Source organism: Montipora capricornis, chromosome 1 (assembly GCF_036669925.1).
Source record: "Montipora capricornis isolate CH-2021 chromosome 1, ASM3666992v2, whole genome shotgun sequence".
NCBI lineage: Eukaryota > Metazoa > Cnidaria > Anthozoa > Scleractinia > Acroporidae > Montipora > Montipora capricornis.
This window is the reverse complement of record NC_090883.1, coordinates 49,084,569-49,112,068: the sequence shown is the minus strand read 5'-3', so window position 1 is coordinate 49,112,068 and position 27,500 is coordinate 49,084,569. Positions and strand designations below refer to the sequence as shown.

Here is a 27,500-nt window from a genome sequence, read left to right as displayed (position 1 = left end):
ACTTCGCGTGACTTAAATCTCGTGAGTTGCCAAAAAATAAATGTTGATAGGAACTAAAATTCGCGAAAATTGTCAAAATACCAATCTGCATTATTAGCAACAAATGGTTAGTCTCAGAGTTGTCACAATTGATTTTTTATCTTCCAAAGAAATAGTTTAAAATGACACCGAAAACTGAAAACCATATAACAAAACGAAGTTGAAAACAGTTTGACATGTTCCTTTGCAACAAAACAGTGCTATACAGATTACGTGACACCGTCTATTTGCGCCTACAGCTGAAGGACATATTCAATTTCTTCAAATAGATCCTCGAGGGTCTTCAAATAGATCCTCGAGGGGAAGAGCTGACTCATCCTTTACTACCCCAGTGATTCCTGCTTTTTCCCATCTGGGCAACGTAGCTGATCAAAGAATCATATAGCGGAGTATTAAATTTCGCGTAGTTAATGTTCGCGAAAACCATTTTTCCGCGGGTCTTTAAATTCGCGATATTCTGAAAGTCGTAAAAATTAAGTCTCGCGAAAATAATTAACAATAAAATAGCCTTTGTTGAGGCTTATGCACTGGGACGATCTCGTCTGAAGCCCCCCGGAGGAGGGGAGAAGTGTTCTCTTTTTAGATCATGCTTGCCATAGAAAGGACATCCACTCAGAATGCGGAAAAGCCATTATATACTTGACGGTATTTCACCACACCCTCTCACCGTGCGCGTCGAATCGTGTGCGCACCTAGAAAATACAAGTGACTCATGGGATATTCCAATGGCTTTTGGGACGGTTTTTATTTTAAGTAGCGAAGGAGTTTGACCACTTTTGGTCTGAAGTAGATCGTTGTCTTCACTCTGCCATGGAATTGTGATTGAAATGTTGATGAAACTTACTTTTGTACCGTAAACATTGGGGAATTTGCAGCTCTTCTCAAAGCTGTGAGCAAATTCTTGATTAGCTGAGATCATGTATCAGAGACCTGCACCAATTCTAGTGATCTGCGATAGGGTATCGATTTTGGGTATTTCAGTGTATTTCAATTGGGGGGGGGGGGGGAGGGGGTACCCACCAGGTTTGCAAAACACGTAGTATTTTTGTCCCAGCTCTGACGTCTGTGTGGTAAGGAAAGGAAAAGAAAGGAACTTTATTTAAGTGTCTAATCTTCTAGCGCCGATGAGCACTATTCGGAGACACTGTAAATTGAAATTAACAAGTTAACGCAAATCAAATCAAATTTTGGTTTTTGAGGAGAGGGGAAACCGGAGTACCCGGAGAAAAACCTCTCGGTGCAGAGTAGAGAACCAACAAACTCCACCCACATATGACGCCGAGTCTGGGAATCGAACCCGGGCCACATTGGTTGGAGGCGAGTGCTCTCACCACTGAGCCATCCCTGCACCCCATATTTACGTAGATATTTACATAGTAACTTTACATAGTAGTAACGTGTACATCACTCCCAAGTTCTACTTCACCCGAAACTTAATAAGCACTCGCCGTTTCATCATCCTCGGGGACACAGGGCAACGCTTTATTTCGGGCGAAAGTTTATAACCAGAGCGGGAGATGCCCCTGAGCAATTACTCCTACCGAACCTGAGTTCCAGAAGCATTTGCATTCCCGTTGATATAATCATTCGCCCGAAAATACCATCCCGACTAGCTGCCCCTGGGTCTCCAAGGATGACTTTTCTTTAGCCCACTAGCTGTGTAATGTAACATCCCAGGCGGTAAACTTGTCGTGTCTTGGACTTGTGCCACTTGTGGTAATGCACATGTTGATTTTATGTCGAACACATACTGATCACGTGTTTACATGTCTTTTCGTTCCAGTCCTACATACTACCTAACCAACCAATCAACGAGAACACGCCGCTGCATATGTTTCAAGTCCCGGTGGAAACGATCGAGAAGGCCTCGGGCCTAATATTTTTCGACAAGGTTCCGCGCCATGCTATTAGTCAGATTTGGCCTACGATTGCCTTAAGCAGCTGACAGCGGTGTTGCTAGAACCCCTAACCCCGCCTAGATCCACCCCAGTATTTGAGAAACAAGTTATAGATAACTTGAACTACTTGCAGAATAAGACATCACGTCTCGAGTATCACATTCGACGCACGTATAGAAAATGTAAAAATCAATCAATCAACTTTATTTAAAACACGGTAAATGGCTCAGAAAGCTGGTTTTCAGAGATGCCGTGTAAGAATTACAAAACGTAAATGCTAAAAAATGACAAGAATTACAAGATATAAATGTTAAAACGACTAATGAACTAGGTATAACTTAGCGCTAAATATCATTTAATGTCAAAGAAATTTAAACAATAGTAATAGTTAGTAACAAACATAATTTACTATATAATAATACGAACAAGCCATGTAAAAATGTGCCCTAGCGATTTAAAATGTGTCCAAGGATATCGCACGTTTAAAGCTTGCAAGATCCCTTATCTCACGTATTTGATTTGACAGTTGGTTCCATGCATTTGCACCTCGATAAGAGAAAGAACGTTTTAGAAAATTCGTTTTAGGTAGCGTTAATTGGAAGTCATAGTTCGAACCCCTCAAATTATAATTGTGAACTTCTGAGGTTCTATGAAAATACCCCTGGAGAAACGTTGGACAATTGTTATTGAATACTTTAAACATCGTAATTAACAAGTGCCTTTTCTTTCTTTCTTCTAAGTTAGACCACTCTAGAGAATTTAGCACTGCTGATGATCGAATAGAGTAATCAGCCCTAGTAATAATCCGTGCTGCTCTATTTTGTAACTTTTGTAATTTGTCAGCATGTGTTTTGGAGGAGTCACTCCATACAACATCACAAGAATCAAAGTAGGTTTGTACTGATGAGGCTCGAAGAGCGAAATATATTTCAAGATTCTTAAACATTGTTATTTTATTTTTACATTTTCTATACGTGCGTCGAATGTGATACTCGAGACGTGATGTCTTATTCTGCAAGTAGTTCAAGATATTCAAACGCATTCCTCCCCTCGGCGATTACTATTTCTTTAAGACGTTATAGATAGGTAAAGTAAAATTAAGATCGACCTACGGAAGATGGCCACCTGATGACAAATTATACCATGTAGTTGAGTTGTAGCCATAAGCATGTGATTAAAAGTTCAGTTAGCCTAGCTGGCCTTCCGTTTAGCCTAAAAGCTCTTTAGATAGACTTAAATAGCGCAACGATTAGCTTAAGTTAGTGTGGCAGCTTGCGGTTAACCTATGTATTTCCAATTGGGGTTAGGAAAAAGGAAAACAACAGAAAGAATAACCATGCAAATTTTCCAAAATTTCTTGCCAAGAATTTCCTGCCATGTGAGTTCAGATTTCGAAAAATATTCAACAATTTTTTCAGTGTTAATTTGGGGACTTCCATGTAAAAGGAAAGGTGTGCTTACGTTACCTTTTAGGGGTTAAAAATGCGGTTTTGCTACCTCTTGGGGTGTTCAGCCTCAAAACTTCCACAGCGGGAGCTTTGGAGGTATCGTTTAGAGTATTGAGCCTAAAAAATGTGACAGGAGACAATGTGTTGTTTTAGAATTGGTACCTTTCAGAAGCCAAAAAAATTTCAAGCCACGCCCACAAAGGGGCTCTTTTCAAAACGTTCGACGAGTACCTCCGTCCTTTTTATATACAATACCGGCAGAAAGCACAATTGTCATGGCTTGGAAAAACGTATCAAAAATTTGTCGATTTTATCTTGTTTGCTCCTTTCCTCCCCCCTTCAACCCCCCCCCCCCCCCTCCCCCTTCCTTCCAAACCTCAGAATTTGCATTTACTTGAAAACAAACATGGGGGATGGCTAGCTGTTTGTATAGGAAATTGCATTGTCAACGGCCCAGTTCCTATTTCACCTAAATTTACAGTCACCAAAGCTAGTCATCATTAAATTTTCTTATCATTTAATTTGTTTGTAACAGTAGAGCGGAAAATATAGTTGGTAAATTGTCACAATTTTGTCATTTGTACGAAATGTTCTTTTTTACTTATCGATATAGATATTGAACACCAGGCCCCAGTAGTTCAAACGATGGATAGCGCTATCCGCCGGATAAATCACTACCCACAGGATAACTCAATCGGTTTTGCTAGTGTTTATCCGCTGGAAAGTGATTTATCCGCTGGATAGCGCTATCCACCTTTTGAACAACTGGGGCCAGAAATTTAGCTCAGGAAACTCCGGTCATACACACTAGTACTATCACAAGTTCCTGCGGTAAAAGGGTCATTTACCACGGTAAAGTGTCCAGTGTGACCGCACCTAATATTAGTTTGAAATGTAATGCGTCCTGGTGACTGGTTTGTGACCCTAAAATCCAATCGTCAGTTTTTAATATGGCCTACGACTGAAAGTAACTGAGATCTACATTATATGGCCCTGGGTCTTACTATTAAAAACGGAATGTTATTTAACAGAGATTAGCACATCCTTGGAGACCCAGAAGCAGGTATGTTGGGTGAAAGAGAGGTAATTGGCTGAGAAAACAGTATTTTCGAACAGGCGCTCAGAACGATTTTTTTCCACCTGCCTACACTTTTTAGGAATAAATTATCTGCCCAAGGGTCCCTGGGAAATTTGCTTTTGAGCTTGAAGATAAAATCTTGTCTTGTAACTTATAAAACAAAACCTTTTCAGCATTACCCATACTTTGAGAGTATTATTTGTTGCCGACGTTGTCAGAATTAAAAAAAAAGTTTATACCATTCTCTGGTAGTCAAAACAGTGCAGGGGCAAGGAGACTGAGAAAAAGTATTGAGTGTGTTTTGTTAAGAACCACAAGATCGATGTTTAGATTGTAACAATAAATATTGTACAAAATTCTTACAGGCAAATCAAGGGCCATGTCCACATAACAAAAGGAAATTTTACAACAACTGAGCGAGTCCTCGCGCGCTGATTGGTCGAGAGCTATGGTCTATGAGAGTATATATCATGGAAATGACGTAACGTGTCACGCAGTGACGGTTGTTTTGTACGCAGGAAACTAAAAATAAATGTTGTAAAAAACAAATCGACCGCAATTTTCCATGGTCTATACTCTGGAAAATTGTGGTCGATTTGTTAAATGTACATTGAAATTCAACAACATTTGAGGAATTTTTAAAGTGCCCCTGTGATCAAAAAAACCACTTCCCTTTTTCCTTCAGATTTTAAAAGTGTGTTTGCTTAACACCTGACTGGCAAAATTTTGAGTTTTGATTTTTATCCAAAGGCCGTTTACTTTGAGTGTAAGTTTTGGATTTCACGGTCCGCCATTACTCACGTTCAAAACTGACCGATTGAACCTCAGACGGTTGGATCCAGGGAAAAGTGACGTCAGAGGCTCACTAGCTTAAAATTTCAGCGTGTGAACGCAGCTTATTATATATGCAAAGCGTGAGTTTAAAAGTCTGAAAGCCCAAAACCCCCGTGCTGCATATTAATTCTGCGGCATACACACGTATTGCATTCTTAAACTAGTGAGCCTTTGACGTCATTTTCTCCTCGATCCAGCTCTCTCAAGAACATAATGTTAGTAATGGCGGACCATTAAATAGCAAAATTACAGTTAAAATAAAGAGGTGTCTTTTTGAAATCAAGGCTTAAAACGTGGGTCACTTAGTGTTTTGTTAACATAGTTTTGACATCCAAAGAAAAATATGAATTGATTTTTTGGTTACAGGGGCACTTTAAATTACACTGTAATCAAGCTAAGTGGAGAAATACAATTTTTTTGTGTGCATAAAAGGCTCGAGCACACAGGAGTGTATTTAATATCAGCTTTGTATATACATTAAGATTATTCTTTTTTTTGTAGAAAAGACAGCGGAGCCTGCATTTATGTTGTTGTTGTTGTTGTTGTTGTTGTTGTTGTTGTTGTTGTTGTTGAAACATACCCATCATTTGCTGTTGCATTAAGGCAAATTGCTGTTTATGTTGCTGCAAAACGTGCAGAAACTGCTGCTACTGCTGTTGCTGTTGTTAGATAATTCAGTATAGCCTTGTAGCTTCCAGAACTGCTCTTTCTTCTCTCTTCTCTTTTATCTCCTGCTTCTTTATTTCTAAATCTGTCTCTGCCCTTTCCAGCATTTCTCCTCCTGATGTCTCCGTCTCTTTCTTGCAACTGTCTTCTTTTCTTCTGCTCTCTCCTCTTCATTTCTCTGTCTTTTTTCTCCTATCCTTTCAAATGCCCTGTCTCTGATCTCCAATGCCTGCTCCTTTTCATTTGCAACAGCCTCCTTCTTTGCTTCACTTTGGTCTTCACTTTTCTTCTCTGAATCATCTCCGAGAGTGATTAACTCTTCCGCCATTTTATCACACTCACTTTGGAGTACCTCACCTCCACCTATTGCCCTTTCTTCGTAAGCCAGTTTTGCCTTTACTTTTCTTGCCAATTAAGGTATCAAAACTGTCTCGTATGGACCTTTGATTAACGTTGAACTCTTGCTGACAATTTAGGCTTTGCGCCACTACATCCCATGCACCCCCTCTCTCTCTTTATCCATGTTTCCATTGAAACAACCCCTCCCCTGCGATTGTGGTTTAGTAATATGGCATCCTTTTCCTCTGTCCCACGACTGACCTCCCATGACAAAAGAATTTGAATTTTAATCTAAATTAAATATATTCAGTTGAAATTATTATATGTTTATTCTATGTCTTTGTAGAGTTAATTATATTACAAAATTACAATTACTGTTGGGTTCCAAAAATAGTACTCTGATACAAATCTGCAAAGTACGCATTATATTGACTGTCTCGTTGGCACTTAGCAATAGCTACTACTGGTATTATTTCACAGCATTCGTCACCTATTTAATACTCGGCAGCCTGGCCTCGGTACGTGACATTCTCGTTTCTACACCTTTTTCCCGGGAACGAGGAAGAATTGCGTAGCATGACGTAGAGTGTTTCCGACGGGAAAAGTGACGTCAAAGGTGTCATATAAATGTTTGGGCAAAAGAAAAGACTTTTAAATTTGTCAAAAATTGACAGAGCACGCAGTAGAGACAACAAACGACTTCGAGTCATTCGAAGACATTCGCACAAAGTAAACTAGGAGTTCTAAAGTTATCGACAAGATGGTTCTTTCAGTCATCAGAAAAGCTCCCGAGGTAAGCTTTTATGTTTATATTTTTATCAACGTCGAAAATTTTTTGATATCTATGATTCGTGCGGTTTTACACGAGAAAGCAGCAAGAAAAATTGTTTTGAAGATTATATGGCATTTTCCTTAGATTCAAGTTAAGTTTCTTTCATGCTTTTTTTCCGTGCAAATGGAAAACCTCAAACATATGCATCCAGCAAAAAGTAGGATATCTGACAGGAAACTTCAATTTGGAAATAGCTTGAATATATTCAACAGCAAAAACGTAGTTTTGAATTTTAATCCTTATCGCGGAATATATGCCACAGAACCAGCTGTTCAAAACAAATTAATGCATCTGTAAAAGGGCCAAAATTTACATTTAAACACACAAGAACTCATTTGCCTGATTTTGTTGTCTTGTAATAATTGGCCTGCGAAATGCAGGACGAAACACCTCTTTGGATCGTGTGCCTTTCAAAATGTGCTGTTTATATCCCCCTTGATTTTTTCGGGTTTAAATGTTGACTCGTCGGTGCATTTAGATCGAAACATAATCTCTTTAATCCGCCTCTGAAATAATTCACCTTAGTAAGAACGTTTTGCTCGCTTTTTTTTAAAACCCTGTATGTTAAACGATTTTAGGATTTTTATTTACTGCAATAAACGATCAGGATAGATATATTCATCATAGCTTCAGTTTTCAGCAATCGAAACGCGTTTTGTCTTATTTCTTCATTCATTTTAGGTTATTCCCTTAATCGTGATCGTTGGCGGCGCCTGTACTGCTGGTATTGGCTTCACAATAAGACAAGCAATGAAAAATCCTGACGCCAGGTACGTGCTACTCCTTAATTCAAACGCAGTGATCCCAAAGGAACATTTTATGCTCCATCGCCACTTTCAGCGTGACAGGAAGCACAAACTCAGAAATTCTACACGAGATAGAAATGCTTCCATTCTGCCGCTTAATAGAAAAATTTCCTGTTTTCCAAAATTATTTCTTAGAAATGATGGAATCCAAACAAAGTGTCGTACATGACAAGAATGTATTTCTTCCTCTGTTTATTAAGTGGGCGTGAATGTTGACACGTGTCACACGATTTCAGCTAAAATGAACGTTAATTGAACAAATCATTTTTTGCAACTTTTGTCGAATCTTATTGCTTTCATTTATAGATCGGTAAAATATCTACGCCAGAAATTAGATCAAACAGTGACTGAAGATACGAGAAGTACGATGTTTTAAGCATTCGTACTTGTACGTGTGCCGAATAGCACGTTCGTTACTTCTATTTTCATCAATTACTATTTCCGGCACCTTACTCATGTGTAGTCACGCATAAGGTAAATATAATCAACGGTACAAATAGACCCTTCTCCAAAAGAGTTAAAATTGAATTGAATGAAAAAACTGATACCAGCGTATCGGGAATTATTATATACATACTAAGATTTACCCACTGAAATGCACGAAATAAATTCGGTTCACAAGCTGGTCTAAGAACCAACAACCAATCAAATGGCGCGTATCGCTTTTTCCACCAGATTGGAGGTATCGTTTTCCTCACACATGCCGCGTGTCATTTTGACGGGTGAGCCATAGATGATTTTCACTGAGCTAGCAGTATTTCACTTTTAAAGAAATCTTAAGCTTTCACAAGTGTTGAAGCTTAAAAACATGAAAGACAAAAGGTTTGTTGATCACGATACTTCGGTCGAGGATTACGTAGAAAGTCTCGAAAACAAGAACACGGAAGAGAAAACGAAACGAGGTGTCGTGAGACGAAAAGGGCTACGAGCGAGAAGTGCAAAACATAGAGCCCGCAGAATTAAATGTTGTTCAAGCACCTTGCGGACTTTATTCGTTCTGTGAAACGCAATGACGGAGAAGATTATCAGCCTTCAAGTTTAAGATTCCTTATCTCAAGTATTGAGAGACATTTAAAATAATATTTTAGCATTCCTCTGCTTGCTCTATTGTCAAATTTCTGGCAGAAATTTAAGCTTATGTTATAATCTTCGTATAAGTTTTTGACTTGGAAGTTGTGAACAGATTCTTGTCTTGGTTTGTCATTAAATACGATAAACAAGAATTTAAATCTCAGTCTGTATATAATAAACACAATACCACATGGAAAGTGCTTTGTACAGTATTTGAGCAAGCGTTGTTTTTGTATCAGAAATCTCACTCATTCGCTGCCCTTACTCGTCAAGTTCGATTTCTGATACGTCAACTGTGAACAACTCGTGCGTAAATACCTTACGCCCGCACTTTCCATGGAGTATTCTCTATTTATATCAGCTGGGAAATTTGACAATTTTAAAGACGTCTGTATGACTGGGGTATACGCCATACTCTCAGTCATACAAACGTTTCTAAATTTTTCACTTTTCAACTTACACTTTCTCAGGTGACGTTACACCTGATATTTGAAACTTTGACAGGGTTACGAAAGTTGAGGTGTTCTTTCTAATGCTGGTTTACGTTTTTAATTTTAACTTATTTGAATTTTCGGTCGCCATTTTGGAGAAGGATCTATTTCTTTTAGTTTAAATTTTTATTTACGGCAACAAGGCAGGTTATTTAAAAACACTGCCTCCAGAAAGATCGACTTGAGTATTCTCGCGAATTTCTCAAGGATGATTGCACACTTCTTGTGTGTAGACTTGCCACAAGTCAACCTCACGATAACCCCGGGAGAAAATGTTTCGTACACGAAGTGGACATGAGACGAAGGTCTAACTTGTGTGAGGTAACTGTTTATGGTTATTAAGACCAATTAAGAGATTAAACCCGGAAAAAAAAAATTTAACCGGTATCATGATCTAATTTTCCCTGTCTACTTGCAAATCTAACGCGGATTTCACAGAATAAAAAACTAAAAATACTGTCTGTAAACACAACTTCTAAGTATAACAAAAGAATTTTATTCTTCTGCAAAAAGCCCCTTTTATTTCTTTGTTTTTTTTGGTCTGCTTAATTTGAAGCTAAAGATGTTGTATTTTTTTATAGCTGGGACCGAAGAAACAATCAACATCCATGGCTTAACATCAAGGCAAATGAACAAGTTAAGGTACAAAGGCGCACATAAACGAGGAAAGAATGTTTTTGAAACATTGTTGCGGAAGCAAATGTTTCCCTGTTTGCGGCCCAAGGAAACGAGGATACCGAAACTTCGAGCCAGGATTCGAGCTAGGATCCGAGCCAGGATTCGAGCCAGGATCCAAGCCAGGATTCCAGCCAGGATTCGAGCTAAGATGAGCTTTCTCCGCTATTTATTCTTGAATCTCTCGGTTAGGTTAGGTCTCGAATCGGTTAGGTTAGGTCTATTTAGGTTGGTTCTAGTCTAGTTAGGTCTAGTTAGGGTTAGGGCTGGTCTCGGTTAGGTTAGGTTAGGTCTCGGTTAGGACTCGGTTAGGTCTCGAATCCTGGGGCCCGTTTCTCGAAAGTCCCGAAAACTTTTCGGGCCCGGATAGCCATTTGTGAAACTGCCAACCGCTCGTTTTGGAAGGGCGACCTTTTAACATGTTTTCAAGCTAACTAAAAGAAATATGTCTGTGAAGTTTGACGACTTAAATCCTCTCCGTTCTTGAGATACAAAAGGAATTGTGACACCTGAAAATGCCGGGAAAAGTTTCGGGACTTTCGAGAAACGGGCCCCTGGCTCGGATCCTAGCTAGGATCCTGGCTCGAATCCTGGCTCGGATCCTGGCTTTATTCTTAGTTTATCTCCAAGGAAACATTTGTTGCGGAAGCAAAATTTGCTTCCCGGGAAGCAAAAGTGTTTCTTAATTGCTCAGAAACATTTTGCTTCCTCAGCAAATGCATCCTCGTTTGCGCGGGGAGAAAACAATTCGGGAAACAATGTTTCACTTTCAGTGTTTCCTCGTTTGCAGGCGAAGTGAAAAAATATGGAGGAATAACTTAGAAAAAATGTTTTATCCCATTGACCAGTTTCATAAAAGCTGGCTTATTTGATATCCTTTATAATCTATGCTAGTTTCACCAAGTGGTCTTGGTTATAATTAGAAGGCTAGAACAAAAATTCTTCAGACTTTAGTAGCAGTCCCTTCTATATATGTCATGGCAGCTGCACGCTTCTTTGTGTTTTGTTACGCAATCAAGACAAGCGGCAATTTCTCTCGATCTCATGACAAAACAATAAGCGCACTGCGGGCCACTCGGCACACTTAGTATCAGTATATAGGAAGGATTACGTTTTTTGCAAACGTTGGCCGTGTAGCACTTATATTTGAAGAGACTTTACTGATTAGAGTGTAATGACTATGTGAAGTGCTAGGTTTCTACCCCATCATTTGTGGCTTCTAATGTTCCCATGATGAATGTATCAACGTCAGTGGCTTCATAGCTCAGTTGGTATTTTTAAAAGTAGAATATTGTTTCTCGAGCCCAGGCTGAATATTCTTATTTTTCTGCCGATTTTAGAATGAAAATATTCTTGTGTATATTCTTAGATAACAAGGCATTCTTTGCGGTACGGTTTATTTAAAAGGATACATTTGCACCACGCAAATTTATATTCTTTTCCAAATCTCAGCCTCGCGTTTATTTTAAAATTTGTTTAAAAGAGAGTGTACCTTTGCTGTAAGCCTCAGCTAGATTATTACAAGCATTTTTAAAGAAAAAAATTGTACCCTATTCGTCATTAATCAGATAATTTTACGAAGAGAGAAAGCTCCAGAGAACCTGGAAAGGAGGTTGCTTGAAACATTCTTTAAAAAGAAAACTGGGTAACTGTCATCTCATTATCTTGTTCTAGCCTACGCTGTTAAGACTTTAAAGGTCCTTAATTGGCATGTTCAATGCGCTTGATATTCACATACATGACAGATTTCTGCATGACAAGCAAGACGTGATCTGTTCTTTGTCTTCCTATCTGCCTAACTATCTATCTGCCTAACTATCTTCAGTCTATGACGTCCATGATCACATTGTGCTGAATGATCTTACAGTTTGGGAATTGATGACGCATTTCCCATCTCTACGACTATTAGTAGTGGTATTAAATGTCCTTTCTTTTTATTCTTTTCAGCTTTACAGCCACACTGATTACTCACAGTTTGAAAACAACAGACCCTCGGTGGAAGGAACCTCAGAGTCCTAATCAACGACAGTGTCCTGAAATGTACTTTTTTGTCTGCAAATAACTTATGCAATTTTTCAAAGTAAAAGAGCTATGTATGGCTCAAATACCGTAAATCACAGATTACAAATCAAATAATAGCTAGGTTCCAATGAATTATATGTTAGTTGTAAAAAAAAAAGTAAAATGATTCATTTAATTTCATGTAATTACAAGTTTAATGCGCTCAATTTAGGAATTGTGTCTGTTATGACACTCAGAGAAAAGATTATAGCCTTTCATTTCATGCAGGCAATAGAGAGCTTGTCGCGACAACTTGTCAGAGAGATCACAAAGTTAGTGACAGTGAACTGTGCCACAAGAACGTCTCTTTATTTATTTTTAGCGTATAGTTGTGAGATTATAATGTAAGAGTACCATTTTTTTATCAATTTGTGCAACTATGTACCTTAATGTAAGAGATCACATTTTATCAAGGAGTTATAAACTTAGTTACAAACATGAACATCAGTTGTTCATATGAATTGTTTAAATTTTAAAATTATATAAAGGTATTTTTTCGCCGTTGAATCAGAGTCAAAATTCTCTGACTATTCAAAGACCAAACAACAGACGATTGCAATTGATTGTCCCCCTAACCAGTTTAATTGTGATCACAGTACAACAAAATTTCATACCGCCAAAACTGAAATTCAACCAGGACTTCGCTAGCACTGAAATTCAACAAGAAAGTAGATATTTTGTCTGAGAGGAAAGGGGTGCAAGGAGGAAAGAGGGGGGGGGGGGAGGGGGGGGGGGTGAGGTGGAATTTAATTTTCATTCATCAAAGTTTCACATGCAATACATTTTGAAACTTTTGTCATTTTACGAGAAGTTACATTTGTTACTACTACTACCTGAGAAATTTCTGCAATTCGATTGGCTGAAAGCAGATGTGAAAATTACAGTTACTATGGTAACCAAAAAGCAAGTAAAATTTTATTTAAAACTGCAAAACTCTACCGAACTAAATAAAGTACACGGTCTACCACAAAACCAAAAACCACCCTAAAAATTATTATAAAAGTTATGGGAACCAAAATCACGAAATAATTTCTCATCGCGCGAGTTGAGAAAATATGGTGGAAAGGTTTCCAGATTTTGAAATTCAGGAAAGTCAAGAACTAAAAGAAAATTCCGATAACCAATATGCTAAATAAGATAAGTGCATCGACCTGGCTCAATGTCTGGACCAGCTGGGCCGAAAACAAGAAGTTTGAAACTATTTGCTCGCCCAAGGAAGTAAACAACTCGACGAAACGGTTGCAAAAGTTCTTCGCGTTACATGAATTTCTCAGGTTGTAGTATAAACAAATATAATAGCATAATTTATAGTGATATTTGGCATAAATACCACTCGTGTTATTTCAAAATTGTCCCAAATTACGTATAACAATTTTGAAATATCACTCGTGGTATTTATGCCAAATATGGCACTACAAATCATGCTATTACATTTACAAATTGCCAATTCAATGCTGCGAGCAATACTGCGTAAAACTACGTGATAATTTTTGTATTAAGAAACTACAAATTGTATGTCCTGTATAGTACATTTTCCTGATTTCGAAACGAATTTTATGGAATATGGGTGCAAATGAATTAATCGTTTGCAGTGTATTGGGGTTGAAGAGTGAGCAGTAGCATCGAAAAATGTACGCTGAGTGTACATTTCGACAACATGGCGATCGAACACCAAAGCACAGAGTAGAAAAGTTCCAATATATACCTTGCGGCGTACGATTGATGAAAAATCACAGGTAGCCCAGACGCAAGGTATTTTACACGTATTAGCTGGTTATGATACGCTCTAAAAAGGTCTCAACTTGCAAAAATAGCCCGCCTCACCCTTATCAAATTGTCTTGTTCTTTTTTTTTTTTTTTGGTTGCTTTGTACCGTTTAATGGCATACCGCAGATGAAAACCGACAAAATCAAACTTTTCGGGGATGGAAAAAATGTAACTCAGGTTTCCACATTTTTCCAAAAGAAGCTCAATTAACTCTTGTACTTTGGCCATCGTAGCTTGAGTAAGGAAATCACTCAAAGAGCGGTGATAAACATTGTATTCCAACGCATTTTTTATAAAACTTGACGTTTCGTATGCTAGTCAACATACATTTTCAAAAGTGACCGTTGCAATTTTTGAAAACTATACATATCGTAAACATTAGGGGTGTAGAACGTAGACTGAGAAAAAAAAAAGATCTGCAGCAGTACGTGTCTAGACATAATGAGGAGTAATAGCTAAAACAGCAATAACTTCTCACTACTAATATTGACATTAAGGGAAGGCTTTTTTACCTCTTGAATGAACAAACCATACAAAGATCGCTTGAACCGATCTCAGAGGTCCAAGGTCGTCTATAAAGCTGTTTGCTGGAACTGTGATGAATTCTCCATTGGCAAAACAAAACGAAGGCTCCATGACAGTAAAACGGAACATTTCAAGGCCCTCGCTAAAAGTGACCATTCATCAGCCATTGCTGATCATGTGAAAACCACTGGCCACGACATTAAATGTGATCACTTTGACACTTAAGCGTCCGGAAAAACTGACTTTTACTGTAAAATTAAAGAGACTTTGTTCATTCAAGAGCTAAAGCCTTTCCTTAATGTCAATATTAGTACTGAGAAGTTATTGCTGTTTTAGCTGTTACTCCTCATTATGTCTAGACACGTACTGCTGCAGATCATTTTTCTCAGTCTAGGTTCCAGACCCCTAATGTTTACGATATATATAGTTTTCAAAAATTGTAACGGTCACTTTTGAAAATGTATGTTGACTAGCATACGAAACGTCAAGTTTTATAAAAAATGCTTTGGAATACAATGTTTATCACCGCTGTTTGTGTTATTTTCTCAATCAAGCTCAAATAAGTGTCATTGGGCCATGCAATGGGCCTTATTCGCGCGGCGGCCATATTGGCACTAGACAATAGGTTTCGTACCCTGAGCCTCGAGTTCAAATGCTTGGGAACGAGTTTAAGTGGGGCAAAACAAAAGTTTTCAATCCCTCGGGACTCAACATGCCGCCGTGTGATTAAGGCCCATGGTCATCCGTACGCGCCGCACAGGCAACTCTTTAGGGAACTTAAGCAACGACAACGGCGACGGCAACGAGAACGTCACAAATTTGCATATTTAGTGGACAAAAACAATAGCTTTGCACGCCCTGCACGTGCGTTTTTCATTTTTGTCCTTTTCTTTGCCGTCGTCAGCAAAACTACAACGTGAAATAGCCAAATTTAAGGTTTTATGAACAACGTCAGCACTTGAGGATAAATTTTCATTTTCTCCCCTAAATTAAGCGCCGTTCTGACCAGTGTCATTTTTGAGGAACTACCACATCCTTGTCATATTAAAAAGGTTGAAATAGTCACGAAGCGATTAAAACAACGCGAATTTACATTTTGAGATGACGTTCTCGTTGCCGTCGCCGTTGTCGTTGCTTAAGCTCCCTTTTATCTTTGAAACGGCGGCAAGCTCGCGTTTCCTGAAAATCTTAGCTTTTCTATTTAAGTCGAAATCAAGAAAATTTGGATACAAATGTGACATAACTTGCATTTGTGAGGAAATCAATGTCGAGTGCCACTTTGTTATGTCGAGAGAGATCTTTGTCATATCTTCGTACCGTTTTCAACGTGTGCGCGGTATGGCCATGACACGTGATGAGAAAGATATTTCTCGGCATAACAAAGTGGCACTTGACATTGGTTTCGTACAGAAATGCAAGCTATTTCACGAACTATTTACCTTAAATGCCACAGGCAGACCACCTCTGGAATTAAACTAAGGACAACTGAACGTCTAAGTCTTAAGCAGGATTCGAACTTACGACCTTCTTTCGCAGACTCTCTACCCATTGTTGTTTTGTGAATTGACCTTTTTGCAGACACGGCGGCTATTTTGATTTCTATTGCCTCGAAAGACATTATGGGATGCTCAGGGGCAATTTAATATGTATTTGCCCCCTTTGCATTCCAGAACAGCTATTTGAAACAATACAATTCAAAATGGCCGCCGTATGTGCAAAAAGGTCTATTGTTTTATATATAAGAACGCGAGTGAAATGTTCACGGAGCAGGCTGGAATAGTGGGTGGTTTATCAATCGGCTAGAGTAAAACGGGTTGGTGTGTGTTCCTTTGAGGTAAAGTCTCCGCTTACGAGGCAGAAGGCTCATCAGGCCGGCGCTTATCTCCGGTTTCATTAGCATGAAGCGACTAGGAGTATTTATACTTCCCCTGGATGGGATGCTAGTCCATCGCAGGGTTATACACCTGGGTGGAGAGAGGCACCGTGAGAGTAAAGTGTCTTGCCCAAGAACACAACACAATGTCCCCTGCCAGGCCCCGAACCCGGACCACTCGATCCGGAGTCGAGCGCACTAACCATGAGGCCACCACGCCTCCCACGTTCCCGTTCCTTTGAACGTGGTAGGAACTGAAGACCCGGGAGTGAAAGCACCGAACACGGCAAACAAATGATCTTTGGAAGGAATGGTACAAACTTCAGTCATCAACGAAATCAAGGAGAAGTAAACAAGATGACTTTGGACCTTTTGTGGTAACGAGAAGTGAAGATCTTTAGTGACAACTCCGCACAACGCCAAACGCAAGCGTGAGCGACACTCTCTTCCACTCACATTTGCGTGTGAGCCTGATTAACTTCATCAACTCAATGCAAGTAGAAGTTGCAAAACAGTTCCATGCGTCAGTCTCACCTTTCTTTTTGAATATTGACTCCAACTGCACCGACCTGCTTTTCTTACCTTCTTGCGTTTACGTTTCAATTGTGATCGTCAGTTGCATTTGCATGTACCAGAAACCCATAAGGGTTGAAACGTGTAACGGCCCCTTGTGTGCTGGGAAACAAGCTTCTGAATATTCAATTTGCTAAGTACCATATTTGGAACAACAAGAGCGAGAGCCTCCAAATATGGTACTTAGCACTGAAACATTCAACCAATCAGTTCGCACTGAATATTCGGAAGCTGTGAACATGCGTTATACGTTTCAACCTTTATGGGTTTCTGCATGTACAAAACTAAGCGTTCGTTGTACAGGCTATTGTTTCTCAACTGTACGTTGTGGCACATTCCACAAGTCAGCTCTGAAACTGTTGTGGCACATTCCATAATGTTATGGCACATTCCACAAATCTGAAAATGCTTCCGAACTTTTTCCTCAATTTTTTTTTTACCATGAAAGTCCAGCTCTTTGCCTAAACTTGGGCCCTTCAGCTTTCGCCTTTAATATGATCAAACCAATAAAATTCAGCATCCCTGGTTTTGGCAAGTCTCCTTTTCCATAGACCCATATCACTCAATGTTGAAACAAAAGATTTTGCACGTCTAACCTCTCACTCGTCAGTGTAAGACTAGACGTGCAAAGACAAAGCCATTGTTCCCCACGGACTCCAAAATGGCCCCCGAGTTATAAAGGTGAATTCGGAGTTTAAGCCTTGTTTCTGTCCACCCACTACATAATACGTTTAAACCGAAGAAAATTATGTTCACAAACAAATTTGTTCAAAATTTGTTTATAAGACAGTGATTTTATCAAGAACAGTTAAATTTAAAATCGCTTATTTTCACTTTCAAATTTCGCAGGCTCAGACATTTTGAATAATTGTGACGTGTTACGGTTGCCTTCTTGTTCTGACACAAAGAGCCTCTGTCTTGGCAACTGCTACACGTCACAATTATTTAAGGTGGCAGTACCCGCAAAATTTTAACAACCAAAAATAAGTGATTCTAAGACTTATTTATTTTGGATACAAACACCTTGTTTGAAAATATTTTAGACTGCCTTGACTGTAAAGGTTACTTTATGTGATTTATGATTATTTTTTGTTGAAGTGGAGGTTTCCTTTTAAAAGGGAGCACCAGCGTTTTATTTGGGTGTAAAACACGAGGCGTAGCCGAGTGTTTTTAGACCCGATAAAACACGTGCTGCGAGTTTTTTGAACGACTTAAAAAACAATCCACAAAAGCGTGTCCTTCTAAATAATGGTTCAAATTGTGAAAGGAGAATATTAGCATACCAGAAAAACAAGCTATGCCTTATTAGTATTTTGTATATTAAGAATACCAACGAAGAGAGTTTTATTAGGATATAAAGTTTATGCACGTGACGTTTTATCAGTGATAGGCTGTTAGGCTTATGAATTATTAATGAGTTTTTGATGACTTAGAAGAGACGTTTAGCAGTCTATACGAAGCTGGGCATTCGTAAAGTTCAAAAATAAAAGATTAAAGCATTTCCACTGCTGAAGAATTACAAGAAGAGATCAGCCCAGAACTGGAAGCCCTTTGCGACAGGATCCTAGAAATTATACAACTAGAACAGAGAATAGGATTACCATCACTGAAGTCATGGGAAAGAACGAAGCTGAAAGCAGAAGTGGAACAAATCAATGAAGCCGTCAAAAAGATTCAGACGCACAACATCACTGAACTGAATTCTTTAATATATGCAGCTGCATATGTTTCTACAGAAAGAATGGGAATGATAAAAGGGAGGAATCGAAGGGGAGAAGAACTGAAGAGCCATTCTAGAAGAGAAGGATGAAGGGGAATATCGAAACTTGGCGAAAAGACCTCAAGATTGACAAGATTGAGGAAGTCCAGACTGAAACTAAGAGAGAGGGAAAGGTTGAACAGAAAATACCATCTTGAGGAAAGGGGCACTTTGTATGTCTCAGGCATGTTGAAACAGAAGATCAAGGCAGGTGCTTGTAGAGAAGGCAATCCTGAAGAACTACCAGAGAAGGTTGACAAACTTGTCAATGGCTTGGATAGGCTACAAGAAGGCATATGATATGGTGCCACATTCCTGGATCTTGAAATGCCAGGAGATGGTTGGGGCTGCCACGAACATGATATCTATAATCAGCAACAGCATGGTGAACTGCAAGATAGTATCGACATCAGGAGGAATGGCTCTCAGGCAGGAGTGGAATTTTTCAAGGTGACTCCTTGCTACCATAATTGTTTGTAGTGATCATGATACCCTTGACCCTAGTACTACGAAAAATGATAGCTGGATACAAACTGGCAAAGGACATGAAGCCCCATTAACCATCTACTATTCATGGATGATCTGTAGCTGTACGAAGCTAGCAAAGATCAACTAGACTCACTTGTTCAAGTGGTAAGGATTTTCTCGCAAGAAATTAAGATGTCTTTTGGGCTAGACAAGTGTGCTGACCTGGAAATGAGAAATGGGGTAGGCAATGGCAGTAGCGTAATAGAACTACCCAACGACCAGCATATCGGGGAAATAGAGGAGGAAGGCTTCAAATACCTTGGCATCTTACAGTTGGACCAGACTCTCAACACCAAGATAACATCGATGTATATCAGAAGAGACAAGAAGTTGTGTAGATCAAAACTCAATGGAGGAAATTTGATCGATGGCATCAATACCTGGGCTGTAGGTGTAGTCAAGAAAAAATGAGGGGACAGAGAGGGAGGCTCAAGGCGTTGGCCGGGATATGTTATGTCCACGAAAGTTATTTTTAGACGAGCGGAAGTCTTTGTTCTAGGGGAAGTCTGTCTTCCGAGACGTCCGCATGCAGTCTTGCTTCGCTCTCAGGTTCTTAGTGAAAAGAGAAAATGATGGCGCACGTGGAAGGCTGATGAATATATATTTTCTTTCAAACATCGGACCGAGGTTTGCCTGTATGCGGACGTCTCGGAAGACTTCCGCTCGTCTAAAAATAACTTTCGTGGACATGACATATCCCAAGGGCTGGACCCGGAGCCTCCTTCTCTGTCCCCTCATTTTCTGCACTGTAACACTGCAGGGAATGTGGGCTGGACAGTGGAGGAGGTAGCCAACATGGATAGAAGAAGTAGGAAGATCTTGGCAATGAATGGCAGTCTGCACACCAGGAGGAATGATGCGAGACTGTACCTGCCAAGAAAGAAAGGGCGAAGAGGACTGATCGGCATCGAGGAGTGTGTAAGAAGGGAGAGAAAATCCCTAAGAGAAAGCACAGAGTAGATACTTCAAGATGCGTTGAAGGAGAAAGTGATTGTTGAAGAAGATAGTCTGCAGGACTATGAGAGGAGGAGGAAAGACGAGAAAGTTAAAAACTGGAAGGAGAAAGCCCTACATGGTGCGTTTGTCCAATAAATATCAGATGAAGCTGTAGAGGAGTCTTGGAGATGGCCCAGGAATGGATTCTTAAAAAAGGATACAGAAGGTTTGATTCTTGCTGCTCAAGAACAAGCGCTAAGAACAAACTCGATCAAGTACAGCATAAATAAGAACTCAGAGACACCACTGTGTAGATTGTGTGGAGATGCCACTGAAACAGTACGACAAATGGTCCGTGGATGCAAGACGCTTGCCCAGAGAGAGTATAGGAAACGCCACGACAAGTTGGCCCTGCGGGTACACTGGGAGATGTGCAGGAAGTATGGGATAGAGTGTAATGACAAGTGGTATGACCATCAGTCCTTGCCAACCGCAGAAAATGGAGAAGTGAGAATTACCTGGGACATGACTATCTACACGGACAAAGTGCTGAAACATATTAATCGGCCAGATATTACTCTAGTGTATGAAGACACACAGAAATGGACACTTATTGACATAGCTGCGCCAGCGGACCAGAACATCAACAGAACTGAAGAGGAGAACGTTGAAAAATACTAGGAACTAGCGTTTGAAATCAGAAGTATTCATGGAGCCTCGCGAAAGTCACAATAATACCTATCGTGATTGGTGCTCTTGGAAGCATATCAAAAAGTGCAAAGACCTGGTTTGGCAAGCTAGATGTACCTGACTTCCTTGGAAGTGTACAGTTATCGGCCATCCTTGGAACTGCTCACCTGTTACAGAAAGTGTTGTGCCTCTAAGCTACGGGAGTAACTGAGACACAACAAACATTACCCAGTGGAACAACTGGAGAGAATCGAATCGAATCGAATAATAAAACTGGTGAAAACCGAGAACGTTAACATCGAACTCGATGTTGGCACCACCATACAAGACCTTGAGCAGGAAGGCACCTACAAATACCTTGGTGTGAATAAAGGAGATGGGATCCAACATGCAAAGATGAAAGAGAAAATTCGGAAAGAGTACTTCCGACAATCAACACTCTTGCTGTCCCAGTCGTTACTTATAGTTTCAACATCATAAACTGGAAAATGGAAGAACTTATGAAGCTAGACAGAAAAACAAAGAAATTCTTGACAATGACAAAAATGCGCCACCCTAAAACCGATGTGGATAGGCTATAAGGCAGGTGGAAGTTTTATTGTACAACTGGAAATTACCTACAAAACAACCACAATTGGCCTAAACACATACGGTATCTCAACAACAAAGATGATTACCACCTCAAAATTGCAAGGGATCATGATCGTGGCAAGAAAACAATGTCCATACACCATCAAGCCGCAAAATACGGGCATGAACTCAGCTTACCAGAAGCTGAAGTGGTAGAGAATGAGCCAGCCGCGAGCTATGCCCGAAGGGTCAAGCTAAAAGCCAAATACCAAGCTTAAGATCAACTCAAGAGCAAATGGGAAGAAAAGCCTTTGCACGGTCAGTACCCAAAAAGAACAAAAGAGAAGGTTGTAGACCAAGACAAAACCCACAATTGGTTGAGTACACCTGGCCTCAAGTCAGAAACAGAAGGTTTCATTATTGCTGCCCAAGATCAATGCATCAAGACCAACTACTACCGAAACAAGATCCTAAAAGATGGCACCGACCCAATGTGCAGAATCTGTGGGCAATTTCAAGAAACAGTTGACCACCTAAAAAGTCCTTGTCTCTGGATGCCCTGAACTTGCCAAGACAGAGTACATAAAAAGACACAATAAAGCTGCAGCATATCTCCACTGGACAATATGCAAATACTATAACATCAAAGTACGAGATAAACACTACGAAGCTGAACATGAACCAGCTACTGTGACAGAAAACCAAACAGCGACTATACTCTGCCGGGGAAATGCCAATCCAAACTGACAAACAGATATAAGCAAACAGACCAGACATAGTGGTGACAGACAAGAAGGAAAGAACCTGCCTGCTTATCGATGTCTATCCCCACAGAAAGGAACACCTCCTTGAAAACAATGGAAAAACTCACAAAGTACAAAGATCTTGAGATTGAAATCGAGAAATTAAACGTGGGGAATGAAAACAACAATTGTCCCAGTGGTCATTGGAGCTTTTGGGCTTATTAATAAGGGAACCGAAAACTACATCGGCAAGATATAATAATAATAATGAACTTTATTTCAAGAGGGTAACACAAAACAGTAAAAACTGATAAACCCGCAGTCCTCAATTAACAATAGATGAAAATTACGATAAAAATATATACAGAGTAAAATCGAATAACGATTAAAAAACAAAAGTAAAATACTAGATGGGAAGGAAACGAGAAATATATTAAGAAGACGCATAAAAATCAACAAAAGTATTTTTAAAACTATATACACAGTGTCACCCAATCTTCTTTAAAAAATTGGTATAATAGGCTAGCAGCCCTCACAGCAAATGTACGCCCCCTTCTAATTCTCGTTTGAAACATCCATTTCGGCGACGTCTATCATTTATCTCCGAATTTAATACCAGTAGATCGATCATGTAGCTTGGTCTTTGTCCGTATACGTTTGTAAACTTGAGTACAGATGTTTGCTTTCACATCAAGCTGCAGTGAAAGCCAATTTAATTTCTCAAATAATCCAGCACTGTTCACTCGGGTATCAGCTAACCCCTTATTACAGAAATGCCAGATCTGCGCCCAGTAGTCGAAATCATGAACCATAAATGACGTGTAAATATCTTTCCTTACACAATGAGGAACATGATATATTTCTAATACGCTTCAGTCAAGACTGCAACTTGTTGAGACATTTACGCTTTCCTTCAGATATTAGAAACCTTTATATCGAATTACCTCATCTTAATTAAAGGGTGTTCTCAACTGCAGATGTAGTTGAAAATACCCCTGGAATGGGACTATTGACGGTTTTCCAGACCTTGGTCGCTAGTGTCAACCATGTTTAACGTACCTTAAAACCGATGTAGTCTTTCAATGGGGTCGTGGAAAAAGTACTTTCTTTAATGATCCAAAGCCTAGGAAGGATGAGAGCTCATTAGTTTCCCCAAGCGTGGCTACTGGTGCGGTATGAGCAAGCTTTTCTTTACATTGGTAAGATTTTTCTTTACTGTAAGAGTCTTGTCTCATGATCAGAGGGCTTCTAGCTCAAACTGGAGTAGTGGACAAAAGCCTCCACACCTCACGCAGCGAGCCAGTCGTTTCACCGAGATCGCCACTTATAGCTGCAACAAGTTGCAAAATTAGTGGAGACACTTCACCTTCTTGGGGCGTTATTCATTTACGTGTTACGTTGTCTATTGTCAATGCTGCTAGCAAAAAAAAATATTGCTGAAAACTGAAACAGTCAACATGGAAGTGGGGAGTGGGAAAGGTTGAAATTGTAGATCCGGCGGGTATTGAAAGCTAGAAAAAGTGTTTTTTAACGGGAGTGTCTCACCAATTTTGCGACCTGTTGTAGCTCGGCAACGGTCCGATGTCATTTAGAGTTTTAAATTCTTCTTGTTAATTTATCTCTCCTCGATTTCGCTCGTCAGGTTTTTGACCTTCCTTCCGGCCCCGGCCCTCAGTTCGTACCGAGTTCCGAGTTCCACGCAGCAAACCCCGGTCAGAGTTTTTCTCTGTCCTTGTGCGGGCCCATTTCCATCAGTAGGGCTAACGCTCACATGGTTCATATGGGATAGAAACCTAGCACTTCACATTACACTCTATTCACTTAACTCTGTTTAAAATATAAGTGCTACACGGCCAACGTTTGTATAAACGTAACCTTTCCTTGTACTTGTACATGTTCATTGCCGTGACTTTAACATCTTCGGTTCCCACGGCCTGCTCCCGTCTGACCTTGTAGCTCAGTCGGTAGAGCGGCGGATATCTAACCCGAAGGTCGTGGGTTCATTTCCCACCCTGGGGCCCGTTTCTCAAAAGTCCCGATAACTTTTCGGGCCCGAAAAGCCATTTGTAAAACTGCTAACCGCTTGTTTTGGAAAGCCGATCTTTTAACATGTTTTCAAGGTAAGAAAAAGAAAAATGACTTTGAAGTTTGACAACATAAATCCTCTCCGTTCTTGAGATATAAAGAGAATTGTGACACCCGAAAATGGCCCGTAAAGTTTCGGAACTTTCGAGAAACGGGCCCCTGGTCACAGTTTTTCTCTGTCCTTGTGTGGGCCCATTTCCATCAGTGGGGCTAACGCTCACATGGTTCATATCGGATAGAAATCTTGCACTTCACATTACACTCTTATATTCAGTAAATCCTTAATTGAGACACGCAATTGTTTTATTCTAACCGAGTAAATAACTGGGTTCAGTAACGAGTTCAAAAGCACCGTTGACATTGTTAGATCACCAACTATTCGAACGTGCTCTGAGGACATTTCACTCGCGTACGTAAATAAAACAATTCGCAAGACAACATAAGGCAAAAAACACAACAATAGCACGACAACGGTAATAGTGGTCACCTTGAACGCCTTTTTGTCTTTTTCATATTGTTGTCTTGCCCTTTGTGTAACTTGGTGAGCAGAAATGCACTGTAGGTGTCGACGGGTTTCACGGAAAACTACCAGATGACAGAAAATAATGAACATCACGGTCACACTGATTAAGACGCTACTTGTATATATGAAGACAATGCTGTTCAAGGCATCTATAGTATGCAAACTTATGGACACGAGCCATACCAAACCCGAGGAAAACAGCAATCGCGAAGTGGTAACAAGATTGGCGTGTGCGAAGGGCCACTGTAGGGCTAGAAAGCGTTCACCGCTTAGTAAGGCCAAGTGGATAACAGAAATCATACTTAGACAGCTTATCCCCGTTTTGGTCATCATCAGTAACAAACAAGTCCATCGAGGTTTTGCTTCAAGTAGCGCGGTCATTAACTTCGCAATAAAAACTGGCTGCACTAACAGGCCTACCATAAAGTCGGTCGATGCCAGTGTAGCATGTAAAAGGTTTGACTTCTGGGCTCTCAGTCGAGGTGTCATTTTCACGGCGACCATGACCAACATGTTCAAAATAACGATGAGAGGACACGAAATGCCATTGAACAGAACCATGAAGATGAGAAAAGATCGAGCAAACGGTGATTGGTGGTGAACTGTTCCTCTAGATAAAGTGTAGGCATTGCAACCAAAACGAAAAGTCGAGTCAGTTTGGTTTGTTAGACTGGAGTTCATGCTTGTTTTTTTTTTTTACTATCGCTCTGCACAGAAATCAACCAGCGAATCCTCCATCGGTTGACTGAACTAAGTTCATTCGAATGTCTTTTCCATCATGTGTTTCTTCAGCCTGTCACACTCGATTCAATTGAAACGAATCCTGTTCGGCTCGGTACGGCGGTCAAATGACTCTCTGTTATATTTTTCACCTGGCTTCTCGAATCGTCCGGCTCTAACTCTAAACTCCGGCTTTCAATTATTAGACTTAAATTTCATCTTATTGTTATTGTAATATAGACACCCCCAATCGTAGCCCTTCATTTCTTTTTAACCAAAATGTTGACAAATGAGCGGCACCATTTGAAACAAAATGTGCCGAAACCAACGGGAAGTTTGATTCAGTGTTCTTCCTGGCCTAAATAGATTGGGTATTCAGAGACCAGAATCAATTATCACCTCACTTGGAGTAAAGGAAGTATTCATAATTTTTATCGTCCAATCAAGGAGCATGCAAGTTAAGCCAAAAGCCGCCGCTTGAGAGCCATTTCTAGGCTTCTTGTAATGCATAAAGACTGTCTAAAGACATGTTTTTATCACCTAGAAGAATTTGAGCTGTTCGGATATCTTAGCTGAAAATATGGGCGTCCGAACATTTTAGGGAATGATATGTTTATTTCAGAAATTGATGGCTGAACGTTGCCTTCTGAGAACTTGCCAGCAAGCCATCTGCTCATCTGAAACTGTTAGGTGACCTAGCTTTTAGAGAGGGTGCCCCATACTTTTTACGTGAAGCGAGATGCGGCGATTTATTTTCTCGTGAATCGTGATTAAAAAAAAAATTTATTCGTGCTTCGTGATTAAAGATAGTAAGATCTTTTCATGTCCACGTGAACGAAATTTTTAAATTAAACGTGACCCGTGGATGGAGATTTGAATGAAACGTGATTCGTGTAGCATTTAGTTTTGCGTGATGAATTTCCGGCCATTTTCTTGTTTTAAAATTGTACGTATTGTTTTCGAACGGCTTTGGTCAGGTTTTGATAGGACATGGTTTTCATTTGGATCGTTAAAAGTCATAAAATTGACCACCAATGGTTTTTGAACAAATAAGATAAGACATTACGTCATCTTCTGTCGGCGTAACGTGCTCTGACGTAGACCTTGTCTGAAGTGAACCGGCTCCAAAAGAGAGAGGTGAATTCTTCTTCCTTTTTATGTGAAGTGTATGAACCAACTATTGTTCGTTAGAGCGGGAATAGTCCGAATATTGACCAATGTTTTGGCTTTCGTGCACAGACGCAACATATAGGAATCGAAATTATCGTTTAAAGGACTTTGCCTCTTACTTTTACTGTGAATGATATTTCATTGAACGTTGTACCTGCTGTTTTATGTCGCCCGATGAAATTAAAACTCGTTAAAAATGCGTGTTAAATATCCGCTGATGTTTCGGAAGCACCATTAAAGACAATGCATAAGTAAAGTTTTTTTCAATGACCGTTTCTCTGTGTTTCACTACTGTTTTCTTAATTCTTCATTTTCGGTAAAAAATCAATCAAACTTACAATGCTACTTTAGGGACATCAGCGGATATTTACAACTTATACATAATGGCTTTAATTTAATGATGCTTTCGATGATGTTCAACGGCGATTTAAAACGCATTTTGATGATCCATGTGTTCGGGAGGGTCAAACTGTTCTAAGAACGTCGGTTCTACGTTGCCAAACAGCTATATAAGGCGCGTTTACACGAGAGAGGAAAAATGGCACGGTTCCGATAAAAAATGGAACGGTTCCATTCACTTTTGTAAAGAAATAGTGAACGTTTATCCGTTCCACTACGGGACCATAGGCGGCTATGGTCCAGTAGTGGAACGGATAAAAGTTCACTGAATGGAACCGTTCCACTTTTATCGGAACCGTGCCATTTTTGCTCACTCGTGTAAACGCGCCTATAGATTTAACTTACCACACCACCAACTAAAAGTCTCGCAACTAGGAAAAAATAGACCCTTACGTTTTCGG

At 39.8% G+C, this 27,500-nt stretch overlaps 2 protein-coding genes across 2 annotated transcripts in view; both read left to right on the top strand.

Moving 5' to 3' along the window:
- Positions 1-3,949, top strand: part of LOC138046906 (endonuclease G, mitochondrial-like) — a 14,198-nt gene extending 10,249 nt beyond the window's left edge. The window contains exon 9 of the mRNA XM_068893523.1: positions 1,823-3,949. Within this exon, the coding sequence (XP_068749624.1) occupies positions 1,823-1,984 (162 nt within the window). The 3' untranslated portion in view covers positions 1,985-3,949. The remainder of the gene's footprint in view (positions 1-1,822) is intronic.
- A 2,947-nt stretch (positions 3,950-6,896) lies between these two features.
- LOC138046900 (cytochrome c oxidase subunit NDUFA4-like) lies at positions 6,897-12,745 on the top strand. The gene is made up of 4 exons (XM_068893511.1): positions 6,897-7,095; positions 7,816-7,904; positions 10,084-10,144; positions 12,125-12,745. The coding sequence occupies exons 1-4, from the start codon at positions 7,063-7,065 to the stop codon at positions 12,194-12,196; spliced, it is 255 nt and encodes an 84-aa protein (XP_068749612.1). The 5' UTR covers positions 6,897-7,062; the 3' UTR covers positions 12,197-12,745.
- Positions 12,746-27,500: the final 14,755 nt, after the last annotated feature.